The sequence below is a fragment of the Hemiscyllium ocellatum genome, chromosome 29 (assembly GCF_020745735.1).
Source record: "Hemiscyllium ocellatum isolate sHemOce1 chromosome 29, sHemOce1.pat.X.cur, whole genome shotgun sequence".
Taxonomy (NCBI): Eukaryota; Metazoa; Chordata; class Chondrichthyes; order Orectolobiformes; family Hemiscylliidae; genus Hemiscyllium; species Hemiscyllium ocellatum.
This window is the reverse complement of record NC_083429.1, coordinates 40,454,508-40,471,211: the sequence shown is the minus strand read 5'-3', so window position 1 is coordinate 40,471,211 and position 16,704 is coordinate 40,454,508. Positions and strand designations below refer to the sequence as shown.

Sequence of the window (16,704 nt, the reverse complement as noted above, 5' to 3'; positions counted from 1 at the left end):
CATTGTCAGCATATTACTTTCATTATGTCAGGAACTTTCCTAAAATAGACCACATCTAAATGTAGAAAGGCAACAAATGACTCATTAACCAAATTTTGAAAATTTGCCAAAGAATTGGATGACTATTTAAATAAAGCTTATCTCTGTTACATCTTGGCCTTCATACTTGGTAATCTGATATAAAGATATACCCTGTCATAAAACCAATAAGTATCTTTATTGGAGCATTTCTGTTTAATTGGTAATGAATAAGATGAACAATCACAGAATATTTGGTACTTATACGTTGAAGCATTACTTTTAAAGAAATCTTGATGAAACACATTTAAAAAACAGCGGGAATACCTTTTTTTTCTGTTTCTTTTTTTTTCTCTTTTCTGCCTCTGTTCATTGTCTGTCTCTCTGTGTTTGATAAACATAAATGTGGAAATATTTGCTATTGGTAAATCTCACAATTGGTGCGGATTCACTTTCAGGGCTCGGTACGAGCTTCTAAGGTGAATTAGAGGTAATAGGGTATGTGCAAAATGCTAGCGTTGAAGAAATGTACATAATGTAGTGTTGTATAGTCCATTAGATATTACAGAACTGTGCAAGTGCAAAGTCATGAACTGGGTTTAACTGGAAGATGAGCTTTTGGAGACCGGACGCAGATGTAGAGAAAAATGCTAATGAATGACTGGCTTTAGGTTCTAGTTAGGATATGGGCAGCAGAGTTTTGTATTAGTTCAGGTCAGTGCAGGTTGAGGTTGGGATGCTCGCCAGCAGAGCATTGGAATAATTGAACCTTGGAACTGAGTATAATATTGAAGAGAGCTTAGTCAGCAACTGAGGTGAAAGAAAAGGGAGGGCTTTGTGATGATGAAAATGGGATTGGAAACTCAACTAATGATCATGAAAATGCCAGCATTACCAACAGTTTCCTTCAATCTGACACAGTGACCAGGATCAAGATTGATTCCCAGCCAAATGTTTGGTTTTAGTGCAGGGCAGGATAAAAAATCTCTGCAAATTATTCTTTAGCTATGACTTGATAAAGAAGTGTGGAATCATGCCTAATTCATGCTCCCCCAAAGGGCAGTGGAGGATGGCTCTTGGAGGAGAATATAGGACAATCAATGAATATGAAGTAGTTTTGGCAAAGGAGAATAGCATTATGATGGATGTGTAAATCAGCTGTGGTCACCTATGTGCAAGCAGATAACTCTCTTTGGCTGGATGAAATGAATTTCAGGCTGTCGAGTGAGACAAGGAAGAAAATAGCTGGCGTGCTGGCAATAGTTTTCAATTGAAGAGGTACAGAGGACTGGAATTCAGCCAATGTGGTATTATTAATCAAGATGGGAACAAGAGATAAACCCGGAAACGACACTTCAATAAATCTAAAATCAATGGTGGGGAAACTAATGGAAGGAATTCTGAGGAACCAAATTAATCTACAGTTGGAGAAGCAGGATTAATCGGGATCATTTGGCATGGTTTGTTATGGGGTGGTCACGAATGGCCACCTTATTGTAGAGAGAACCAAGTGTGTAGATGAGGTCATTACATTTGATGTTGTCTACTTGGATTTTAGCAAGGCTTTTGATTTGATTCTGTATGGGAATAAAGATAAGAGCCCAAGTGATTCAAGGAAATTTGGCTAATTGGATTCAGAATTGGCTGAATGGCAGGAAGCAGAGTGTGATGGCCAGGGGATGATTTTGAGATATGAACAATGTATCCATTGGAGTTCTGCAGAGATCAATGTTGGGGCCTTCGCTGTTTGTCATAGAGTTATAGAGATCTACAGCACGGAAACAGACCCTTCAGTCTGACCAGATATCGCAACGTAATCTAGTTCTGTTTGCCAGCACTTGGCCCATATCCCTCTAGACCCTTCCTGTTCAAATACCCATCCAGATTCCTTTTAAATGTTACAATTGTACAAGCATCCACCACTTTCTCTGGCAGCTCATTCCATACACGCACCACCCTCCACGTGAAAATGTTGCCCCTAAGGTCCCTTTTATATCTTTACCCTCTCACCCTAAACCTTTGCTCTCTAGTTCTGGACTGCCCCCACCACAGGGAAAAGACTTTGTCTATTTATCCTATCCATGCCCCTCATGATTTTATAAACCTCTATAAGGTCACCCCTCAGCCTTCAACGCTCCAGGGAAAACAGCCCCAGCCTATTCAGCCCCTCCCTATAGGCCAAATCCTCCAACCCTGGCAACATCTTTGTAAATCTTTTCTGAACCCTTTCAAGTTTCACAAACATCCTTCCGATAGGAAGGGGACCAGAATTGCAGTATTCCAAAAGTGGCCTAACCAACGTTCTGTACAGCCGCAACTCCTCTGCTCGATGCACTGACCAACAAAGGAAAGCATACCAAACGCCGCCTTCACTATCCCATCTACCTGCGACTCTGCTTTCAAGGTGCTACGAACCTGCACCACAAGGTTTTTGTTCAGCAAAACTCCCTAGGATCTTAACATTAAGTGTATAAGTCCTGCCTGATTTGCTTTCTCAAAGTGCAGCACCTCGCATTTATCTCCATTAAACTCCATCTGCCACTTCTCAGTCCATTGGCCCATCTGATCAAGATCCAATAGTAATCGGACGTAACCTTTTTCGCTGTCCACTATGCTTCCAATTTTGGTTTAGATCAGAGTGGTGCTGGAAAAGCACAGCAGGTCAGGCAGCATTCAAGGAGCAGGAAAATTGACGTTTTGAGAAAAAAAACCCTTCATCAGGAATAGAGGCAGGAAACCTGCAGGGTGGAGAGATAAATGAGAGGGGGCTGAGGTTGAGGCGAAGGTAGCAAAGAGTACAATAGGTGAATGGGGCTGGGAATGGAAGTGTTAGGTCAGAGGGGAGGGTGGAGTGGATAGATGGGAAGGGAGATTGGCAGGTAGGACAGATCATGAGGAGGACAGTGCTGAGCTGGAACGTTGGAACTGGGGTAAGGTGGGGGGAGCGGGGAAATGAGGAAACTGGTGAAGTCCACATTGATGCCCTGAGGTTGAAGTGTTCCGAGGCGGAAGGTGAGGCATTCTTCCTCCAGGCGTTGGGTGGTCAAGGGGTAGCGGTGGAGGAGGCCCTCAGCAGAGTGGGAGGGGTAGTTGAAATGTTGGGCCACAGGGTGGTGGGGTTGATTGGTGTGGGTGTCCCGGAGATGTTCCCTGATGTGCTCTGCGAGGAGGCGTGCAGTCTCCCCAATGTAAGGGAGACCACATCGGGAGCAACGGATGCAATAAATGTCATTGGTGGGTGTGCAGGTGAAACTTTGGATGTGGAAGGCTCCTTTGGGGCCTTGGATGGAGGTGAGGGAGGAGGTGTGGGCGCAAGTTTCGCAATTCCTGCAGTGGCAGGGGAAGGTGCCAGGACGGGTGGGTGGTTTGCTGGGGGGCATGGACTTGACTAGGTAGTCATGGAGGGAACGGTCTTTGCGGAAAGGGGTGGGTAGGGAAATATACCTCTGGTGGTGGGGTCCGTTTGGAGGTAGCGGAAATGTCGGCGGATGATGCGGGTAATGCAAACGTTGGTAGGGTGGAAAGTGAGGACGGGGGGGGGGGGGGGGGGGGGTCTGTCCTTGTACAGTTGGAGGGATGGGGTTTGAGGGATGTGGATGAGATGCGTTGGAGGGCATCTTCAACCACGTGGAAGGGGAATTTTGGTTGTCTTATTTCGGTGTCAGCTGCAAATTTACTTTCTATAACTCCTATGTTAATGTCCAAATCATTTATATAAATGACAAAAAGTAGTGGACCCAGCACCGATCCTTGTGGCATTCCACTGGTCACAGGCCTCCAGTTTGAAAAACAATCCTCCACCACCATTCTCTGCCTTCTGTCTTCGAGCCAAGAGATAATAACATTGCTAACCAGTCTCCCATGGGGAACCTTGTCGAGTGCCTTACTTAAGTCCACATAGATCATGTCCACCGCTCTGCCCTCATCAATCCCCTTTGTTAGTTTTTAAAAAAACTCAATCAAATTCATGAGACATGATTTCCCATGCACAAAGCCATGTTTGTGTTATGGATGAATGATTTAAAGGGACATAGAAGGTGAGATCAGTCAGTTCGTGGATGACATGAAACTTTGGTGGGGTGATAATAGTGAGGAGGAGAACCTTAGTTTGAGGAAACTATCGATGATCATCCCATCTGACCAATAGCAAATAGAATTCAATCTGAATAAGTGTTAGTTGATTTCCCTGAGTAGGACAAATAAGACAAGGGAATACAGAATGAACGTTACGACTCTGGGAAACACCAAGGATCAGAGGGATCTTGATATGCAAGTCTACCAGTCTTTTAAGGTCATGGGACAGGTGGATAGTATTTAAGAAGACATATGAGATACTTACCTTTTTTTGCTGAGGCATAGAGTTTAAGAACAGGGAGCTTATACTAGAACTGTATAAAATGTTGGTTAGGCCTAAGTGGAGCTGAAAATGTGTTGCTGGTTAAAGCGCAGCAGGTCAGGCAGCATCCAAGGAACAGGAAATTCGACGTTTTGGCCATAAGCCCTTCATCAGGAATGAAGAAAGTGAGTCCAGCAGGCTAAGATAAAAGGTAGGGAGGAGGCACTTGGGGGAGGGGTGATGGAGATGTGATAGGTGGAAGGAGGTCAAGGTGAGGGTGATAGGCTGGAATGGGGTGGGGGCGGAGAATTCTCCATTCGGTCAGATATCTGGGTCAGATATGTGGATGACATCTTTGTAATCATCAAAAACACAGAAATAGAGAACACACACTGGATCATCAACACCACACTCGCAGGAATCCGATTCACTAGAGAGGAAGAAGAGGACAACCAACTCTCATTCCTCGATGTGATGGTACAGAGAACACCAAATGGAGAATTTACCACAAAGGTATACAGGAAAGCCACTCACACAGACCAAGTCCTGAACTCTGAAAGCAACCACCCAACACACACAAAAGAAGTTGCATTAAGACACTATTCAAAAAAGCCACAACACACTGCAGTACACCAGAATTGCAAAAAGAGGAAGAAGAACACCTATACAATGTATTCACCAAAAACGGATACCCATGCAATCTCATCAACAGATGCCTAAGGGAAAGACAACGGAACGAGGACATGCCACAACCCAAAGGACTAGCCACACTACCATACATCAAGAGCATTTCCGAACTGGCAGCCAGACTACTGCGACCACTAGGACTCATAACAGCACACAAACCAACAGCCACTCTCAGACAACAACTCACCAGAACGAAGGACCCAATACCCAGCATGAACAAAACCAATGTAGTGTACAAAATCCCATGCAAGGACTGCAAAAAACACTACAAAGGACAAACCGAAAGGCAGCTAACGATCTGCATCCACGAACATCAACTAGCCACGAAACGACATGACCAGCTATCCTTAGTAGCCACACACACAGATGACAAGCAACATGAATTCGACTGGGACAACACTACTATTATGGGACAAGCCAAACAGAGAACAGCCAGGGAATTCCTAGAGGCATGGCACTCATCCACAGATTCAATCATTAAGCACATGATGTGGACCCAATATACCGGCCACTACAGCGGACAGCTGGAACTGACAACCAGAAGTGGCAAATTCAAACCACTACAAATGCCGGAGGAAAGATCACAGAAGCACTTCACAGGAGGCTCCCAAGCACTGAGGATGTCACCTAGACAGGGGACGAAACGTCTGCAACACAAATTCCCAGCTCGGCGAACAGAACCACAACAGCAAACCCTCATAACTTTTAGTATTTAGTTGTATACTTATGATGCTAAGGCATATATTGATCAAGTGCTGGAAAACGGGATCGGAATAGTTCGGTGCTTATTTCTAACTGGTGTAGATGCGATCGGGCTGAAGGACCTTTATGACTCTTAAGTTTACATTTTTTAGACTTGATAGTGCACGGATCAGGAAGAACAACCACTGTGGGGAAAAATGACCATTCTACTGGGGATAAGGGTATCAACATCAAAGGTATCGGCTTGCAGCTGCAGGGGAACAGCTGCCAGAAGCATCATGGCAAATAGACAGTTGAAGGCACAGGAATTTAAGAATTGTAAAGTGCCGTTGTCTTGGAATGTGCTTTTCCCAGGAACAGATCTAGAAAGAAGTAGAATTTGAAGTGAGTGGGAAGTGAGCATAGTTGGGAGTACAAGGAAGTAAAAAGGGATTATTGAAGCTTTCAAAAGTTAAGAACGTGTGGATCTTTTTATTTGTCACCAGTCTTTAAATTGCAGTTGTTCTCAATGTGGAAGGTAAGTCATCATGAACCACATGGGACAGGACAGTTGGGAAACTAGAGAACTTTGCAGAGCCTATACCTTTTTATAAAGGTTATTTGGCAAACCGATGTTCCTTCTGAATGTTTAGTCATTTGTGTTATATCTTTTCCTTCATGGATCAGTCTTCAATATGTGTCCTATTAAAGATCTGAAAAATGAAGAAGTAATTGCTAGAAGCATGTTCTGAAAATGCATTGTGCTGTAAGATGTTGAATGATTCATGTAATAGGATATGAGATCAGTGCGAGTTTGCATTTTTTTTGCTGGATGTAAGTTTGCTCACTGAGCTGGAAGGTTCGTTTTCAGACATTTTGTCACCATACTAGGTAACATCATCAGTTGGCCTCTGGTGAAGCATTGGTGTGAGTGAACCGCTTTCTATTTGTGTGTTTAGGTTTCCTTGTATTGGTGATATCAGTTCCTATGGTGATGTCATTTGCTGTGGTGATGCCATTTCCTGTTAATTTTTCTCAGGGGTCCATGTCGATGTGTTTGTTGATCAAGTTCTGGTTGGAATGCCATGCTTTTGGGAATTCTCGTGCGTGTCTCTGTTTGGTTTGTCTTAGAATGTGTTGTCCCAGTCAAAGTGGTGTCCTTCCTCATCTGTATGTAAAGACACCAGTGAGAGTGGGTCATGTCTTTTTGTGGCTAGTTGATGTTGATTATCCTGGTGGCTAGTTTTTTTGCTTGTTTGTCCAATGTAGTTCTTGCAAGGGATTTTGTAAATGACATTAGTTTTGCTTGTTGTCTGTATGGGGTCTTTCATGTTCATTAGCTGCTGTTTCAATGTGTTGGTGGGTTTGTGGGCTACCATGATGCCAAGAAGTCTGAGTAGTCTGGCAGTCATTTCTGAGATGTCTTTGATGTAGGGAAGAGTGGCTAAGGTTCCTGGACAGGTTTTGTCTGCTTGCTTGGGTTTGTTGCTGAGAAATCGGTGGACTGTTTTCATTTTGTCTGGATTAGAGTGGTGCTGGAAAAGCACAGCAGGTCAGGCAGCATCCAAGGAGCAGGAAAATCAATGTTTCGGGCAAAAACCTTTCATCAGGAATAGAGACAAGAAGCTTGCAGGGTGGAGAGATAAATGAGAGGAGGGGGTGAGGATGGGGAGAAAGTAGCACAGAGTACAATAGGTGAATGGGGGTGGGGACGGAGGTGATAGATCAGAGAGGAGGGTGGAGTGGATAGATGGGAAGGAAGGTAAGCATGTAGGACAGGTCATGGGGACGGTGCTGAGTCAGAAGGTTGGAACTGGGGTAAGGTGGGGGAAGGGGAAATGAGGAAACTGGTAAAGTCCACATTGATGCCCTGGGGTTGAAGTGTTCCGAAGTGGAAGATGAGGCGTTCTTCCTCCAGGTGTTGGGTGGTGAGGGAGCGACAGTGGAGGGACCTGCATGTCCTCAGCAGAGTGGGAGGGGGAGTTGAAATGTTGGGCCACAGGGCGGTCGGATTGATTGGTGCAGGTGTCCCGGTGATGGTCCCTAAAGTGCCTTGCTAGGAGGTGTCCAGTCTCCCCAATGTAGAGGAGACCGTATCGGGAGCAACGGATACAATAAATGATATTGGTGGATGTGCAGGTAAAACTTTGGATGTGGAAGGCTCCTTTGGGGCCTTGGATGGAGGTGAGGGAGGAGGTGTGGGCACAGGTTTTGCAATTCCTGCGGTGGCAGGGGAAAGTCCCAGGAAGGGAGGCTGGGTTGTTGGGGGGCATGGACCTGACCAGGTGGTCATGGAGGGAGCGGTCTTTGCAGAAAGTGGAAATATATCCCTGGTGGTGGGTCCATTTGGAGGTGGCGGAAATGTTGGCAGATGATGCAGTTTATGCAAAGGTTGGTAGGGTGGAAGGTGAGCACGAGGGAGGTTCTGTCCTTGTTATGGTTGGAGGGGTGGGGTTCAAGGGCGGAGGTGTGGGATGTTGTCTAGATGCGTTGAAGGGCATCTTTTACCACGTGGAAAGGGAAATTCCGGTCTCTAAAGAAGGAAGCCATCTGGTGTGTTCTTTGGTGGAACTGGTCCTCCTGGGAGCCGATACGGCGGAGGCGGAGGAATTGGGAATACTGGATGGCATTTTTGCAGGAGATAGGGTGGGAAGAGGTGTAATCCAGGTAGCTGTGGGAATCGGTGGGTTTGTAAAAAAAATGTCAGTGTCAAGTCGGTCATCATTAATGGAGATGGAGAGGTCCAGGAAGGGGTGGGAGGTGTCAGAGATGGTCCAGGTGAATTTAAGGTTGGAGTGGAATGTATTGGTGAAGTTGATGAATTGTTCAACTTCCTCACGGGAACACGAGGTGGCGCCGATGCAGTCATCGATGTAGTGGAGGAAGAGGTGGGGAGTGGTGCCGGTGTAACTGCGGAAGATGGACTGTTCTACGTAGCCAACAAAGAAACCGGCATAGCTGGGGCCCATACGGGTGCCCATAGCTACCTCTTTGGTCTGGAGAAAGTGGGAGGATTTGAAGGAGAAATTGTTAAGGGTGAGGACCAGTTCCGCCAAACAAATGAGAAGTGGAAGGGTACTGTTGGGGACGTCGGGAGAGGAAGAAATGGAGGGCTTGGAGGCCCTGGTCATGGCAGATGGAGGCGTAAAGGGATTGGATATCCATGGTGAAGATGAGGCGTTAGGGGCCGGGGAAACGGAAGTCTTGGAGGAGGTGGAGGGCATGGGTGATGTCTTGAACGTCTGTGGGGAGTTCCTGGACTGGGGGGACAGGACAGTGTCAAGGTAGGTAGAGATGAGTTCGATGGGGCAGGAGCATGCTGAGACAATGGGTTGGCCAGGGTGGTCAGGCTTGAGGATCTTGCGAAGGAGGTAGAATTGGGCGGTGCGGGGGTTCCCAGTTTATGAGGTTGGAAGCTGTGGGTGGGAGATCTCCAGAGGTGATGAGGTTCTGTATGGTCTGGGAGATAATGGTTTGGTGATGGGGGATGGGGTCATGGTCGAGGGAGCATTAGGAGGAGGTGTCTTCGAGTTGGCGTCTGGCTTCAGTGGTGTAGAGGTCAGTGCGCCAAACTACCACTGCACCCCCATTATCTGCTGGCCTAGTGGTGAGATTGGTATCTGTTCTTTTTGAATATGTTGTACAGTGATTTTCCACTGCTCTTTGTAGTTCCTCTATATTGCAGCGTATGGTGGCTTGTTGGAATAATGTTCTAATACAGCTTTGTTTGTGGGTTTGGATGATTGCTTCTGTAAATCAGTAATTGGTCTATATGTGTTGTTTTCCTGTAGATGTTGGTTTGAAGTTCCCAATTGACTGTTCACTTTATTGTGACATTTCGGAATGGTAGTTTGTTGTTGTTATCCTCATCTTTAGTGAATTGTATGCCAGTAGGGCTATTATTGATGGTCTTGAAGGTTTCCTCTAATTTGTGTCAAAGGTGTCATCCACATAACAGACCCAAAGTTTGAGTTGGATGGTTGGCAGAGCTGTTTGTTTGATTCTCTGCATTACTGCCTCTGTTAAGAACCCTGATATTGGAGATCCCATGGGTGTTCCATTGGTTTGTCTGTAAGTTTTTTGTTCTTGAGAGTGAAGTGGGTGGAAAGGCATAGGTCCACTAGCTTGACGATGTTATCCTTACTGATGAAGTTGTGGTATTTGGTGCATGTGTCTTTGGTTCTTATAATGTAGTCAATGATTCCTTGGCCAGGTTGATGTTGATGGATGTGAACAGGGCTGTTATGTCAAAGGAGACCATTATTTCATCCTCTTCTGTCTTGGTGTCTTTGGTTTTCAGGAATTCTTTTATTTTCTTTTTGGCAAGTGTCTAACCTCAATTAAATCCTCAAGCACCATTTTATAGGAAAGGGATGGAAAAGTTTGGAGTTGAGGTAATCTGCAAACTTCAACTGTCTCCTCACACAGCCACTGATAAAATTGTGTTGACAGTGGCCAAAAGAGATGTGTGGTGTCTGTCTATGAGTGATATTCAGGAAATGTAACTGCGTATCAGCTATTACTGAGTTAATTTTGTTTAAGTCAGTTTTTAGCTAATCGTAGTTGCAATGCAGACTGTAAAGTATATCACGGGGCTTCCAGAAGACATTTTATTGATCTAGAATTTGAGTAGTTGGAAAGTAGTTGAATTGCAAAGTACTGTTGCTTTTCAACACATTACCAAGATGCACTATCATAGTACACAACACAACAATATTTTACTTAGTTATCTATTCAAGTTCATATTAATTCAGGTCTACATTTTATACTCATTAAGATACAGCTGCATTGATTTTACTGGCCTTTTCAGTATGCACATGTTGATTTCTGAGTATCTGAAAGCCTTGAAGAGAAATACAGATTTTGTTGAAATTCAGGCTTAGTGCCTAATGTTGTAAAGATAAATATGACCATTTGTATAAAATATATTGACTATGCTGGAAAGAGAATTTGGAGTTCTAATCTGTAATATTAAGTTCCAATTTTTAGGATGTAGGTTTGCTCACAGAGCTGGAAGGTTCATTTCCAGATGTTTTGTCACCCTACTAGGTAAGGTTGGACCAAAGGGTCTGTTTCCATGCTGTACATCTGTGACTATGACAAATTCAGTGGGACTCTAGGCAAAGCACTGCTGATAATTCCTACTTTCTATTTGTACGTTTGGGTTTCTTTGGGATGGTGATGTCATTTCCTGTTCTTTTTCTCAGGGAGTGGTAGATGGGGTCTAATTCAGTGTGTTTGTTGATAGAGTTTCGGTTGGAATGCTATGCTTCTAGGAATTCTTGTGCATGTCTCTGTTTGGCTTGTCCTAGGATGGATGTGTTGTCCCAGTGGTGCCTTTCCTTATCTGTATATAAGGATACAAGTGAGAGAGGTTCAATTGTTTTGTGGCTACATGGTCATCAATAAACACACCAAGTTAGACCCCATCTACCACCCCCTGAGAAAAAGAACAGAAAAATATTTCACCACAGGAAATGACATCACCAACCCAAAGAAACCCAAACATCTAAATAGAAAGCAGGAATTATCAGCAGTGCTACGCCCAGAGGCCCACTGAAGATGTTACCTAGTAGGTTAACGAAATGTCTGGAAGTGAACCTTCCAGCTCAGCGAGCAAACTTATATCCAGAACCTCAACCTGAGCTACAAATCTTCTCAAACCTCACTACAAATTTCAGCTTTAGCTGTGCTATTTGCATTAACAATCCAAGTTGTTTTGTGCATGGATAGATGGACAGAGTGAATGACAGGTGGCTGCTGAGTTTGGATGGTTTGTTCTAACTGTGTTCCAGATAAAGTTGTTTTTATTGCATGTATCATGAAATATTAGATTTTCATGAGTTGGCTTATTTTGCAAAATACAATTGGATTTGTATTCAGAATAAGTAAAGCTTTTGTTGGAAAAAGGAACTGGTGCTTATTACTTACCCTGGTGATTCTGTTAGTACAATATTTCATCCAGAAGCAACTCACTGTTGATTGCACATGTCAATCGCATGGAGACTTTGGCGACACCACATTCTGGTAGGATTTATTTGTTTAGTGAGGGATTATCATCTAGAATATTCTGGTTGCTTCTTATTTCAAACAACGGATAATTTATCATGTATGGCAAAGAAGGTTCGGTGTCTCAGCAGAGGAAATATGTCTCCAGTGGAGTGCTGCTGTTAAGTTCCCCTTGCAGATAAGGATGACTTCACATCTTTCAAATGGTACAAAAATAGTCAGACAACTTAAGTCAGCAGTGGAGGGACAGCACTGAGCGTTGATCTCAACGATATTACCCATAAACGGTTACTGGTCTCCAGAGGGTTGTTCTCTTCTTTTCCAACATCAAATTCAATTCAGCATCTTCTTTGTAACATCCAGTAACCAGGCAAGGCAAGACATGGCTGATAAAGAAATCTTGCAGCAGCAGGAAGTAACAGTCAAGTAATGTCCTTCTGATGTGATGAGACTCCACAATTTTACAGTTGGATTTTAAGGACCAGAGAGGTTGTTTCAAATTAATTATGGTTGAGCATGCTGTTCAAACCCAGTTACTCTTGGTTGGACAGGGTGTCATATATTCATTTGTTGAGAATAAGGAACAGTGAGAGTATTGTACACATATTTGAAGTTTAAATCAAAAAGGTGTTTTTTAATAGTTATGTCGAGCTAGTGTTTCTGTACTTAACTGTATATATTTGGATCCCTGAAATTCTTGCCAATCTTACCCAGCAATAACAATGCTGACAACCTCATCATTATACTATGGCTTGTTCTGGGCTGTATTAATACATATACCAAAGACAATACTTGCTGAACTCGCCAATGATATAAAACACATGTCCAAACATCATTCATTTGATTATGAAAGCAAACTAATTTTTTGAAAGCTAGAGTTTTGATCATAATAACAGTACAACGAGGCAACTCTGAAAACAACGTATAAAATTTGATTAATCTTTTCAATGAACTTTTATTTATGACATAAAATATGTCCTGAGTGATTTTCGATAGTAAAGATGTGTAGGTTTGTGAACCACCAACTTTTATTCCACAATAAGAAAGATTTGCTAATCTCATTGCAGGATCAATTAGAGACTTTTCATAACTTATATATCTACTACATAAATAGGAATAAATTGTGTTGTTTAAAGGTAGATTTTGATTTTGCTTTGTGATGTGAAGAAGTACTCAATGAAACAACTGTGCAGCCCATGCTATTGTCAAACAAAATAGCCTGACAACCTCTCCACTAAATTTAATCTAATATGAATGGTGGCATCATTAGTGTTTAGCACTACTGTCTCACAGTGCCAGGGGCTTGGGTTCGATTCCAGTCTTGGATGACTGTTTATGTGGAGTTTGCACATTCTCCCTATGTGTGGGTTTCTTTCGGGTGCTCCAGTTTTCTCCCACAGTCCAAAGATGTGCAGGTCAGGTGGGTTGTCCATAATGTCCAGGAATGTGCAAGTTAGGTGAATTAGCCATGGAAAATGCCGGGTGACAGGGATAGGATAGAAGGGTACGTTTGTGTGGGGTGCTGTATGGAGAGTTAGTTGGACTCTATGTCAAATGGCCTGCTTTCACACTGTAGGGATTCTATGAAAGAAAGACTAGAAAGAAAGGATTGTTGGGGGTTGGGGGGGATTAACTAGTAGGTTGATTGTGGGTTTAGGGGTCTTCAATGTGATCTAATTTGACTATTCCATGATTTCTGCATGATGCCTCCCATTAATTCACGATGGAACTGCTTCAAATGTTAACATATTAATCCGGATTCTTTGTGCTAACTTTTGGGAGAACATGTCAACTACCATACTTGAAGTAGAATGGTTGCAGAAATTTATTCAGTATGCGGCCACAGAAAATGTGAATCAATTAATAAACAAAATATAGAGTGCAGAGTTATTGAGCAGCTGTACCCAAATATGCTCCTAATTTGTTCCTACATTGTGCTCAAATTTGATTACTTCTACAAAGCCTGAGGTTGACTGGTCTCCCACTCTGCATCTTCGATAAACTTGAGCTGATCCAAAAATCTGCTGACCCTATCCTAACATATAGCAATTTTGTTCATCCATAACTCTATCCTTGTTGACTTGCTTTGATTCTCAGTCTGGCAATGCCTTGCTTTTTAAAATATTTTCATCCTTGTTTTCAAGCCTTCACAGCAGGGTGGCCAGTCAACTTTGGGAATCTATTTGGGATCTGCAGAGTAATCAGATTTGGGCACATTTGCCTAATAACTTTGCACTGAATGTTGTCTTTATTTACAAATTTACTAACACATTTCTAATGTCTTTAACCCTTCATAGCCTTCCCACTCCCAATAAAAACACGATCCTCAGTGCTTCTCTAATTCTAGTCTCTTGTACATCTTCAATTTTTATTGTTCCACCATCAGCAGCTACCAAAGCCAATAGCTCTGAAATTTCCCTCCCTAAATTTTTTCGACTCTCTACTTCTCTTCCCTTTTCCATATTGTGGAGGTGCTGGTGTTCGCCTGGGGTGGACAGTGTTAAAAATCACACAATACCAGGTTATCATCCAACAGGTTTATTTGGAAGTACTAGCTTTCAGAGTGCTGCTACCTGAAGAAAGAGCAGTGCTCTGAAAGCTAGTACTTCTAAATAAATCTATTGGACTATAACCTGGTGTTGTGTGATTTTTAACCTTCTCCAAATTTTTCTGTCATACCTACCTCCTTGACCAAGCTTTTGGTCGTTTCTCCTAATATCTCTTCCTGTGGTGTGGTGTCAAGTGTCTTGGAATGATTAACTATATTAACAGATTTTTTTTTGATAAAGGGAAGTCCGTGTCATTATTGTTGGTGATTTTAATCTTAGTGATAAAATAATTCATTAGCTGTTCATACCTATTGATGGCAAATTTACATGTATAGAATTTCATTTTTGGAAACTTGTGCTGTACTGTCAGAGTTGCTGTGTCTAGGATATAATAATTTTCCCACTGAGTTGTCATTATAGATTTACTCTGTATCTGACTTAATTGTACAGAGAGAGGTGAATTATGTCCGCTATTCTTGCCTAACCACAATCTTAATAAATTTATTGACCCAGTTTCCACAGTCTTTTACTTGAGAGAGTTCTAGGTTTACACTACCCTTTGTGGGGGAAAAAAAGTAGTTCCTAATTTCACAGCTAAATTCTCAGTCTGCCAATGGCTCACTTTTTAAAATATTTTCATCCTTGTTTCAAGCCTTCACAGCAGGGCGGCCTGTCAACTTTGGGAATCTTTTAGTATCTGCAGAGTAATCAGATTTGGGCACATTTGCCGAATACTTTGCACTGATTGTTTGTTTTCTTTGTTTACTAATTTACAAACACATTTCTATTGTCTTATACAACTAAAATGAAAAATTAAAACCCTTCATGGCCTTCCCACTCCGCATAACAACACGATCCTCAGTGCTTCTCTAAAATTTTGGAATTCTTGTTCATTTCTTACCTAGAAATATGCATGCAGTATGTTGAGAAATACAGAGTTGCTTATGTTAGTTTATCTTTCAGAATCAAAAATGATCTTATTTTCCCTTGTACATTGATTTGCCATTTGAAAGGGAATATTGAAGAAAGGAATTTCATCAGATGTGGTATCATATCCAAGACTACTTATTTGGCAGCATACTGCATTTCTTAAATAATCAAAAATCCTATATATGCAATGCATTAAGTTAATAAATTAGATTACTTACAATGTGGAAACAGGCCCTTCGGCCCAACAAGTCCACACCGACCTGCCGAAGCACAGCCCACCCATACCCCTACATTTACCCCTTCACCTAACACTACGGGCAATTTAGCATGGCCAATTCACCTGACCTGCATATCTTTGGACTATGGGAGGAAACCAGAGCACTCGGAGAAAACCCACGCAGACACTGGGAGAATGTGCAAACTCCTCATAGTCAGTCGCCTGGGTCTCTGACGTGTGAGGCAGCAGTGCTAACCACTGTGCCGCCCACCTTATTATTTCCTGAGTAACTGTCATAGTGCCTTGAAGTCAGTAAATTAATTTGTGATGTTTAATTGCTCTTGTTTTATGAACTGGTGTGCTGTTAAATAGTTAGCATTCTTGCTAGCATTATGAAATTTCCAAATGCAGATGTGATATTTTATCATAATTTCTGATTAGGCTCTGTTTATGATTATGTCAGGATTTGTTCTTGTTAGTATGCCACTGTTTTGTTTCATTCAGTTACCAGATGGCCTTAGCATAGCTAGCATGGAGGATTTCATCTTGGAAAAAGAGAAACTGCTGAAAAGAGCACAAATTAATTTGAAAGCAAAAGAATCCAAAGGAGTTGTGGCCGTTGAAAATGATCATGCAATCAAGAAACTGCAGGGCAATGCATCATCCTCTTCTCATCAGGATTTGATTTCAGGTATGTAAGTGACTCAGAATACTAATTGGATTTGTATTACATGGAAGATACTTTGAAAATAAAGAATATGTTATTGTGAATGCTTCGAGGACCTGTGAACATATGAAATAGGCGCAGAAGTCGACTATTCAGCCCCTTGAACCTGCTGTACTATTCAATAATCATTGCTGATCTGTTTGTGTTTTAAATTCTCTTTTGCTCTTAATATTCATGTAGAATCCTATGGATTATATTTAACCTTACCTGCTAAGGCTATCTTGTATTCTCTTTTTGCCATTCTCATTTCCCGTTTAAGAATGTCCATACACAGCTTGCATTCTTCAAGGAGTTCATTTGATCCCAGTTGTCTCAACCTGGTATCTGATTCGTTCTTATTCTTAACCAGAACCTCAATATCTCTATTAATCTATTGTTTCCTATACTTACCAGCCTTGCCCTTTATTCCAGTGGGAATATGATGCCTCTGAACTCACGTTGTCACATTTTTGAAAGCCTCCCATTTGCCAGTCATCCCTTTACCTGCTAAAATCACTACTTCAATCAACTCTTGAAAGTTCCTGTCTCATACCATCTTGCCCTATTTTCA

General features: G+C 42.5%; 1 protein-coding gene across 1 annotated transcript in view; it reads left to right on the top strand.

Annotated features, from left to right (window-relative positions):
- The window catches only part of snx19b (sorting nexin 19b), a 162,985-nt gene that overhangs the window by 13,366 nt on the left and 132,915 nt on the right, over positions 1-16,704 (top strand). Inside the window, exon 7 of the mRNA XM_060846864.1 lies at positions 15,932-16,118. Coding sequence (XP_060702847.1) covers positions 15,932-16,118 — 187 coding nt within the window. The remainder of the gene's footprint in view (positions 1-15,931; positions 16,119-16,704) is intronic.